Source organism: Gossypium hirsutum, chromosome A05 (genome assembly GCF_007990345.1).
Source record: "Gossypium hirsutum isolate 1008001.06 chromosome A05, Gossypium_hirsutum_v2.1, whole genome shotgun sequence".
Classification (NCBI taxonomy): domain Eukaryota; kingdom Viridiplantae; phylum Streptophyta; class Magnoliopsida; order Malvales; family Malvaceae; genus Gossypium; species Gossypium hirsutum.
The window spans coordinates 23070795-23081913 of record NC_053428.1 but is presented as its reverse complement, the minus strand read 5'-3'; the positions used below and the strand labels follow the sequence as shown (position 1 = coordinate 23081913).

Sequence of the window (11119 nt, the reverse complement as noted above, 5' to 3'; positions counted from 1 at the left end):
TATACTAATTTATTGAAAGAAAAGGCAATAAATATATATTTATATTAAGTAAAAAAATAAATTTATTTTCAAATTACAACTAATTATATAACAATTTCATTTAAATCAATTATTATAAACATTGAACTAAATAATTTAATTCAATAACGAATTAAATTCAACTACCAAAATTATACATAATTTTTCGCACATTAATCATTAAAAGCCCAAGACTTAGCATTAAGTCTTATATATTGGAATAATTAAAATATCATCTCACTAATAACGAAATAATTATTTAATATATACGAGTACTCTACAAGCGGATAAAAAATATCATATGTTCTTATTGAATATTTAAAAGGTAATAAACAATAAAATATCTAAGGATAAAATTTAAAAAATTTACCACAATGAATCCGATAATAATCCTTCATATTAACTATAAACTTCAAAAAATAATTTTTGGGTCGTAAACGGTGGATGGATATAGTTATGGTGCTTAGGTGCTAATGGGTGAGCAAGAGTAACATAGATATGGGATTTAGGCGGGTAAAGGCAATTAATTATTCATTAAATTGTGGGACTGGAAAGAAATTGGTGAATGGTACCCAAATTTTAACAAAGTGACAATGGGATTAAAAAGGCTGTATATTTGGGGATCTAAGTGATTCACATGTAATTTATTAGTGAGAGTGGTAGATTCTGACAGTTATTCTCATAAGTAGGAAGTGTTTTAAAACCCTTTGAAATCAACATTTAGAAAGAGAGAGAAGAACATAAATGAAGGGAAGAAGAGTTGGGTTGAAAGCATTAAAACAGAAGGTGGTGACGATGAAATCGAAAGATGTTGAAGAAAGCGAGGTGGGTTTTCAATGGGTCATCTTCCCCTTCCCTTGAATTCTGCATTTAAGTGAATTCAAGATGGGGAGTTAATGAAGGCAGGTAGACTTACTTCTCTTTCTCTCTCAATGCCTGCATGCCTTTAATGGCTTTTTTGGAATTGGATTTTGGACCCTTTTTCCTTTTGTTTTTGCTAAAGATTATTAATAATTTTCAAGATTGGAAGGGTTGATTAGGTCAGGAATACAGGCTTATTATGGGAAAAAAAAATTACAAGGGGAGGACGTTAAAATGGGTTGGGTATATTTATGTCATCTGCTGTCTAGTCTCTATTTAGGGTCCCTCACCAATTTATATTTGGTTGGTGAAATTCGATCGCCTTAAGGACTTCCATATCACTTAACGTCTAAACCGCCATGCACCATTATATATTTCGCACCTACATCATCATTTTCCTCTTACATTCAAAACTACTTACCCTAACTTTCTTTTTTTCTTTTTGCCCCTTGCTTCCCATACTCTTCTTTTTTCAAGTGAAAAGTTCCCCATATCACGGGCGAGTACAGTATATTTATATGAATATACTGACATAGTTGGATACTGAAAGCTCAAACTTGAATTTTTCAGCTTTGAAAGTTACAGCATGTTGTAATTTGGTCATGGCTATATAACATAGCTTTTAGAAAAGACAAGGATTATATCGTTAAAGGCGAATATTAAGTATAAATAATTGAAGTAATAAAGATTATTATTTTTTGTACGGAGAATCGAAAATTAAGAGGTTTCCTTTGCTGCTGGTCCTAGGAGATTAAAACAGTTAGTTCCCAGAGCTTAAGATAATTGATAGGTATGGAATGGTGCTTTTAGCCGATGGGAATTTATATTATTAGTTATTATTAGGATATAGCTGAGGAGGGGCGTTGAGAACTGTTGCGGAAAGGATCGATTCGAGAACTCCGATATGACTACAAGTAAATTGACCGGAACGAAAAATAAAGTGAACACAAGGATTTACGTGGTTCGGCTTTAATGCCTACGTCCACGGGCAGAGGCGAAAAGAAATTTCACTATAACAAGATGAAGATTACAAGTGTTTTACACTCAAGACACAACCCGAGAACCTCACAACTCTCAACCCCTATAGAAAACCCGAAAGCTAAAATCCTAGCTTTCAAAGAACAAGCTTTGCTCTCTCTTGGTTTGGGATGATTAATATGGCTAATGAACCTCTCTATTTATAAGAGAGTTCAAGGACATAATTGTCCAAAACTTTGGCAAAGATTTGTGGTTGAAAATGGACACCAACAACCATCCACTAATCCACTACCACCAACAACCCACTACCAACAACAACAATCCACTACCAATTTTAAGCCATTTCTTAACAAATCTCCACCTTGGCTTGAAATTTACCAAGCTGAACATCATAGTGAATTCCTCGAACTGGATCACCTCTTCCAAACGCCTCTCTGGCGCTAATCAATCCCGAATACCTATCAAGTCCAAGCAATGCTTGAACTTATATGCAGGGATCACCTTAGTTAACATATCTGCAGGATTCTTCTCGGTAGCAACCTTGCTGATAACAATGTCACCTTGCGTAACATGTTCCCGAACAAAATGATATCTGACATCAATGTGTTTGGTCCGTTCATGAAACATCTGATTTTTAGTCAGATGTATGGCACTCTGGCTATCGCAAAATACAACAGTGAAATCCTGTTGTAAACCCAAACTGCTTACTAGACCTTTCATCCACAATGCTTCTTTCACTGCTTCTGCTAACGCCATATATTCCGCCTCAGTCGTAGATAAGGCTACGGTAGACTGTAACACAGCTTTCCAACTAATGGCTCCTCCAGAATAAGTGAAAACATAACCCGTCAGAGATCTTCTTTTGTCCAGATCTCCAGCATAATCAGAGTCCACATAGCCCGTGACACTGCTAGTGCAGTCACTCTGATCATATACCAAGCATAAATCTGCAGAACCTCTCAAGTACCTGAGAATCCATTTCACGGCCTGCCAGTGTTCCTTGCCAGGACAACTCATGTATCTGCTGACCACACTAACTGCATGTGAAATGTCTGGACGAGTGCAAACCATTGCATACATCACGCTTCCAACTGCACTCGAGTATGGAATGTGAGACATTTGCTGCTTTTCTTCATCAGATTGTGGTGACAACTCTGCAGAGAGTTTGAAATGTGGTGCCAACGGAGTACTCACAGTTTTCGCTTTATCCATGCCGAAGCGTTGAAGAACCTTTTCAATGTAGTTCTTCTGCGACACACGAAGCTTGCCCGCCTTGCGATCTCTGTGAATATCCATGCCCAAAATTTTCTTGGCAGCACCCAGATCCTTCATCTCGAACTCACCACTCAACTGCGACTTTAACTTGTTGATTTCCGACATGTTTTTGGAAGCAATTAACATGTCATCAACATACAGCAACAAATAAATGTGCGAACCATCTGAGAGCTTCCGATGATAGACACAAGCATCATAGTCACATCTTGTGTAACCATGCTGAATCATGAAGCTATCAAACCGCTTGTACCACTGCCTTGGGGATTGTTTCAATCCATATAAAGACTTCTTTAATAGACAGACATGGTCTTCTTTACCAGGAACTGTAAAACCCTCTGGTTGACGCATGTAGATTGTTTCCTCGAGCTCACCATGCAAGAACGCCGTTTTTACGTCAAGCTGCTCAAGTTCTAGATCAGACTTGGCCACCATGGCAAGTAATACACGAATGGAAGAATGCTTTACGACTGGGGAGAAAACTTCATTGTAGTCAATCCCCTCTTTCTGAGTGAAGCCTTTAGCAACCAATCGTGCCTTGAATCTAGTTGCTTCAACCCCTAGGATGCCTTCCTTTTTCTTGAAGACCCATTTGCAACCAACTATCTTCTGGTTACTTGGCGGCTTAACCAACTCCCAAGTATGGTTCTTGTGAAGAGATTCTATCTCCTCACTCATAGCAATTGCCCACTGTGCCGACTCATCACACGTGACAGCCTCATTATAACTGGAAGGTTCTATACCAATGGACTCCGCCACACTGAGCGCGAAAGACACCAGATTAGCGTAACGCGGATTTGGTTTGATTTGTCTCTTCGTTCTTCCAGTGGCAATGCTATATGGTTTTTCTTGAGGTGACTCATCTTCATCGGAATCTTGCACCTCAACTTGATCATCCTGGACTGAAGTACCTTCCGTAGGAATTGGAGCGTCCACCTGACACTCCACCTGCTTCTCAACACCGTGATCTCCCATTCTATCTGACTCCTCCTTTTCCCGGGAATTTGTGGTGGATCGAAGCATGGATGACTCATCAAAAGTCACATCTCTGCTGATGATGAACTTGGACGAAACCGGATCAGGACACCACAACCTGTATCCTTTCACCCCTTGGCCGTATCCAAGAAATATGCATTTCTTCGCCCTCGGTTTGAGTTTTCCCTCATTTACATGAGCATACGCAGGGCAGCCAAACACTCTTAAACCAGAGTAATCAGCAGGAGAACCAGACCATACTTCCTCAGGAGTCTTCAGCTCAATAGCTGTTGACGGAGATCTGTTAACCAAATAACAAGCAGTATTAACAGCTTCAGCCCAAAATTCTTCACCGAGCCCAGCATTTGATCGCATGCAACGAGCTCGCTCCAAGAGAGTTCTATTCATGCGTTCTGCAACTCCATTTTGTTGTGGTGTTCGACGAACAGTGCGGTGTCTCACTATTCCTTCATTTTTGCAGAACTCATTGAATTCACCTGAGCAAAACTCCAAGCCATTATCCGTCCGGAATCGCTTGATCTTCTTTCCTGTTTGATTTTCGATCAAAGCTTTAAATTGCTTGAAGTTGATGAGAACCTCATACTTGCTCTTCAGAAAATACACCCAAACCTTTCTCGAGTAATCATCGATAAAGGTAAGCAGATATCTGTAACCACCTTTAGAAATTGTCGGAGAAGGCCCCAAAGGTCAGAATGGAAGTAATCCACTGTGCCTTTTGTCTTGTGAATCCCAGTGCTGAACTTTACCCGAGTCTGCTTACCGAAGACGCAGTGCTCACAGAAATTCAACTTTCCTGTACACTGCCCAGACAATAATCCTCGTTTGCTTAGCACCGATAAGCCTCTCTCGCTCATATGCCCGAGCCGCATATGCCATAACTTCGTGGTGTCAGAATCTAGATCATCTGATGATGACACTCCCGCAACACCTGTAACCGAGGAACCATCGAGGAAGTAAAGGCCCCGCTCCAAATTACCACGTATCACAGTCAAAGCACCCAAGAATACCTTGAGAACTCCACCTTCAGCAGAGTACCGAAAGCCTTTCTTGTCCAACGTACTCAAAGAGATCAAATTTTTCTTCATTTCTGGAATGTGCCGAACATCAGTTAGAGTTCTAACAATACCGTCAAACATCTTTATACGAACTGTGCCAATCCCCATGACTTGACATGCGTGGTCATTTCCCATTAGTACTGAACCAGAATGCTTCTCGTATGTTGAGAATGCATCTTTCGAAGTACTTATATGAAATGTAGCTCCCGTATCAAGAATCCATCTCCCACCAGCGTAAGAGTCGGATACTGCAAGAACGATCTCGGCATCACTTGAAGAATCTGCATCAGCTACATTCGCACGATCATTTTGTTGCTCCTGTGATTCTGATTTCTCCTTCCTTTTCGGACAATCTACCTTCATGTGCCCGTACTTCTTACAGTAGTAGCACTGTATTCTCTTCTTGGACTGCGATCTAGGATGGCTTTTACTTGAACTTCCACCCTTTGCCTTGGATCTTCCTCGAGCAACCAAGCCTTCGCCTTCATTGTTTTCGACCACCTTACCAGTGATTTTCTTCCTCAACTCACTGGAACTTAAGGCATTTTTCACCTCCTCTAGAGTCAGGTCATCACGACCGTACATCATTGTATCAACAAAATTCTCATACGAGGGAGGCAAAGAACACAAAACAATTATTGCTTGGTCCTCATCATCGATTTTGTTATCGATATTATTCAAATCCATGATAATGGAATTGAATTTATCCAGGTGCTGGGAAACAGGTGTACCTTCCTCCATCTTCAGGGCATAGAGTCTTTGCTTGAGGTAGAGCCGGTTCGTCAATGACTTCGTCATGTACTTGCTCTCTAACCGGAGCCACAAACCGGACGCGGTTTTCTCATCCGCTACTTCTCGTAGCACTTCATCTCCTAGACATAGCAGAATAGCACTATGTGCTCTTTCTAGCATGTCATCCTTTTGCTCTTCCGAAAGCGTGCTTGGTAATTTATCTTTACCAGACAATGCTTTTAGCAATCCTTGTTGAACCAGCACTGCCCGCATCTTGATGCGCCATAAACTGAAACTATTTTTCCCGGTAAATTTCTCGACATCATACTTAGTCGATGAAACACTTGTAGCCATAATTTGGAACCTTTGAATGAATGATAATATTTTCTTCCTGATGTGAAAGATCAGACAAAGCTGCAGTCACAGGGCAATTCAGAAAATATTATCACTCCTTCAACTACGCTCTGGTACCAATTTGTTGCGGAAAGGATCGATTCGAGAACTCCGATATGACTACAAGTAAATTGACCGGAACGAAAAATAAAGTGAACACAAGGATTTACGTGGTTCGGCTTTAATGCCTACGTCCACGGGCAGAGGCGAAAAGAAATTTCACTATAACAAGATGAAGATTACAAGTGTTTTACACTCAAGACACAACCCGAGAACCTCACAACTCTCAACCCCTATAGAAAACCCGAAAGCTAAAATCCTAGCTTTCAAAGAACAAGCTTTGCTCTCTCTTGGTTTGGGATGATTAATATGGCTAATGAACCTCTCTATTTATAAGAGAGTTCAAGGACATAATTGTCCAAAACTTTGGCAAAGATTTGTGGTTGAAAATGGACACCAACAACCATCCACTAATCCACTACCACCAACAACCCACTACCAACAACAACAATCCACTACCAATTTTAAGCCATTTCTTAACAAGAACTTTGAATTGATATGGGGATTTGTTTGAAATGGAAAAAGGTGGGTGTTGAAAGCTTTAAAAGTTGTAGTTCTTTGAGTGACCCAATTGTGGAAGTTGAAGTTATTATATGTTATTAAAGATCCCATTGGCATTCAAGACTAAGTTCCTCCCCTTTCAACTGTTTACACACTCTTCTCATTTAATGTCCCTAGCTCCCTCTTCCACACCTCTCACCGCCTTTCTTAAGTACCCACAACTAGATAACTTTTTCCCTTGCCTCACTCTCTAATATGGCCTCAAAAAGTTGAATCCCCACACCAAGGATATATCGGGATTGGATCGCTGCCGCAACATGATACTATAATCCTTATTCTTTTACCTTGTTTTTATTCATCGCAATTAGTCACAATAGTAACAAATTCGTGAATATGATGTACCCAAAACACATTTACGGTTGTAATTTAGTTTGGAATTAATAGGGGTTTAATTAAGGAGCCATCAAGATCAGGTGAAATTTATATATAATTGACTAAAGAGAGAGGTTGGTTAGAACTTCACATCTAAGCTTTGAATAGCAGCAACTTGGGTTGAAGTAGCGTAGTTAATTGAAGAGCCAACTTGGAATGCACGTCATGCATAGGTAGGCCCTTCCTTTTGGTTAATTTCTTCAATCGAAAAGCTTTGCCCTGCAGTTATACTTTGCCCTTAACACCCCAAATTTTAGCCTATATAACCACCTAAACCATTTCATCCATTTGATCTCTCTCTCTCTCTCTCTCTCTCTCTCTCTTAAAAGACAGAAAACTAAGATAGCTAAAAACTATATAGCTCTACCTTCGGTGTAGTTTTTAATTTCTATATGATTTCCTTTCAAGCCCCCCTCTCCCCTTCAGATATGATCGGAAAGACAATCCCAGAGTTCGACAATTCCTCCAAGAAGAGAAAGTTGGAAGAAGATTCACAAGGTGATCATGAAGAAACTTCTGAGAAGCGATCTAAAGCTAAAAGCATAAAATCGGTGTTCGATATGGAGCTACACCTCGAGACTCCATTACCTTTGGAGTGGCAAAGATGTTTAGACATTCAGGTATACAGACATACATGCATACATACATACATACATAATATATATATATAACTAGAAGAAGAATATGATTCAGCAGTAGTATTACTGTTACATAAACAATAGCTATAACCTTATAACTGCTTGGCTTTCTTCTATGTTCAGTCAGGGCAGATACACTTTTACAATACAAGGACCCATACGAGAACATCAAAGGATCCAAGGAGAAGCCCTGAACCCCCAAGCCCCGTTCACATGAGCTTAGACCTTGAGCTAAACCTACCATGCGATTCATCAGTAAGGAAAGTTGATGCAACAGATCACCAATTATTCAACAAGCACAACTCCATCGGCCCCACGAGGGCCGGTTCAGTTGATAAGAAGATCAACTCATCGGGAGGATTAACTCGCAACCTTTCGTGGTTGGCAGTGGAGGAGAATGATCAGCAAGAGCAAGAGATGGTAGCAACAGTGTGCATGAGATGCCACATGTTGGTGATGCTTTGCAAGTCATCACCTGCATGCCCTAACTGCAAATTCATGCACCCACCAGACCAAGGCCCTCCGAAACTATTCAAGCAGGGGCTTAGCCTCTTGTGCTAGTAAGGACAATCAAGTTTTTTATGTTTAGGATAACAAATTCACCCCAACGTGTGTTGATTAAATCTGTATTTCTTAATTCGTCTTGAAAAGCTAAATAGTGGTGCTTTAAAGGTTTTAGCTGATTTTTATATATATACATATATTTATATTTAAGCATCTTCATCTCCAATGAAAAAAAAGCCTACTGAGGGTCATATAGAGAGAACCGAAACTAACATACATAGTACTGACTTGTATGATGTAGAAATATATTATATATGTATGATAATGGTTTATTTTCTAGTATTGTTTGAGCAATCGGATGTTATAGTAAGAAAATGGCGGCTCACTGAATTTTCTACCAATTCAATTTGCAATTAAAACCAATCTATTTCTCTTTCATACATTCATATCTATCGTATACTCCTTGTCTCAGATCCTTAGCCTGTTTCATTGTAAAAAGCGAAATTGCAGCCCGAAACTTCAATGTCAATCTAGATGGCATACCAAAACCCAGGGACTTGGTTCTTTTCTTTTTTTTTTTCCTTTTTCAGTCGAGTGTCTTCAATGTTTACACAGGATAAACCTGAAAGGGTTACGGAGATTAATAAAAAATTATGGTGCAACTAATATAACATAAGACTGTTCAGCAGCATTTATTGGTTTCATTGTGAGTGAACAGTTGTAGTGGGTGTAGAATTGAATTTAAATGCAAGATCAAGCTAGACAATGTTTTAACTCGTTTTTGTTTTTCTCTTTTTTTTTCTCCCTATAATAACTTCATAGATGTGCAGTTGCGTATAAAATATTTATATTATTTTCCTTAGTTATAAATACCGACTACAAGGTCTGGCACTGACAATATTCAGCTACATCAGATATGTTGTAATGCTATTGCAGAAATTTCTATGGTATAAAAATAATCCATCAAGTAAGAATTGATGAATTAAGACCGGTACATGTATAGAGGCAGATATTCTAAAGCATCATGGATAAGGAAAAGAAGTTCAAATGTTATCATCAGCATTAGTTACAGGGTTATAAAATTTGGTTAGCAGAGCTACCTCAAGGTATCCGAAACGAGTATGCTTGGAAACATAATTTCCTGATATTTTATGGCTTTAGATGGACTCTATAACTGTGATTTTGCAAAAAATTTGATTGTATTTCTTCATATGTTTGCTATATAAATGTAAACTACTACAGCATCTCATGTTGCCATCTGATTTCAAGAGATGGATATCGGTTTGAGTCCGAAACTTGCAATATTAAGGTAATGTGCTCTGATGACCATAGAGGTGATGAAAGATCATACCCCAAGCTTTTACAGTCGAGAAGCTCCGGTTAAACCTTCAATCCTCAAACATCTACAAATAGCTAGAAACTTAAATTAACCAGATTGTTGCAGTAATATGAACGTGTACTTAAGAAATAGGTTTAGAAACTGAAGTTTGAGAAGATTTTCCCACAAAATGAAAAGGAGAAGTGAAGTGATCCGATGTCACGATTGAGTGATCGGAGAATTTGGCATATTTTTCTAAATATGAATCTCTAACATCACATAACTGCCAACCATCATGCTTAAAAAGTCTCAAAATTCACAAAACAGTCCATAATCATTCTGAAGGGGACAGGGTCACTTTCCAAGATAATAAACTTAATAGCATGGGGTTTTGATAACACGTGGAAATGATATTCATATGATTATGTTCTGATTTGATTTGAGGGAACCAATTGTTTAGAGGTGTCTAGTTGTCTATCCATTCAATTTAAGCCTCGTATAATCTACAGTGAATTTCTATTTTAAACATATGAAAGTTAAAGAAAACAAGTTTTACAAGATTTAAATTAATACATAGAAAATGATCCACAAACCATTATGTAAGGGGGAAAAGACCAAGAACAAGATAGTTGTGACAACAATTACAACATGAAGCCCTGATTCATCTTTATGAGATGTTAAAAAGTTATATTTATGTACTAAAGCCAAATTTTTGCCCAGCAAATCCAGATAACAGTGTTTTTTTTTCCCTTGTTTTTCTTATACATTCTTTTTTCCATTGTTGATTTGGAAGAAAGAAGCACCTACAATGAAACTGTTACAAGTTGGCCAACCATGCAGCAGCTGAAACTATGATGCATGCTGATTCTTATTGAAGTATGCTGGTTCAGCTTTAGTTTCTTTCTAGTTTCATTTGATTTGATCTTAACCAATGTATTTATTATGCACTGATTTGATTAGGTACTGATTGACTTTTTTTGTTTAAGTGCAAGCAATGTTTTGTAAGTTACAATATAGTTAGTGGGACTAATTGTGTATTTGGTAATGTTTAGTGACTTAAATTGTAATGTTTTCCTGTTGAATGGATAAGCATGTCATTTTCATGCTTCTTGCTGCTCGTTTTTCATCTGTTCTTGGCGAAGGATGAAGTGCGGAACTGAAGAGAGATTAAAAATGTAGCTTCTAATTTAACCAAACAAATTAGACAGTGACCGTGCTTCATCAAAGATTTACCCATAACTTCATGGTTGAGCTATTATTCAGTCAAACCATGCATAATAAGAGTCTTATAACACATACCTGCTTACTAAGTCAAGTACAAAAGCATCCTTTCCCCATTTTTCAAGCAAGTGGATCTTCCC

General features: G+C 38.4%; 1 protein-coding gene across 1 annotated transcript; it reads left to right on the top strand.

The window, feature by feature from the left end:
- The first annotated feature begins 7571 nt into the window (after positions 1-7571).
- Positions 7572-8782, top strand: LOC107957751 (uncharacterized). Its single transcript, XM_016893322.2, has 2 exons — positions 7572-7918; positions 8060-8782. The coding sequence occupies exons 1-2, from the start codon at positions 7691-7693 to the stop codon at positions 8495-8497; spliced, it is 666 nt and encodes a 221-aa protein (XP_016748811.1). The 5' UTR covers positions 7572-7690; the 3' UTR covers positions 8498-8782.
- Positions 8783-11119: the final 2337 nt, after the last annotated feature.

Excerpts from the sequence above, each read along its gene's own strand:
- LOC107957751 (XM_016893322.2), top strand. The coding sequence starts at position 7,691 with ATGATTTCCTTTCAAGCCCCCCTCTCCCCTTCAGATATGATCGGAAAG. Across the intron at positions 7,919-8,059 it reads AAAGATGTTTAGACATTCAG|TCAGGGCAGATACACTTTTA; the intron begins GTATACAGACAT and ends TTCTATGTTCAG.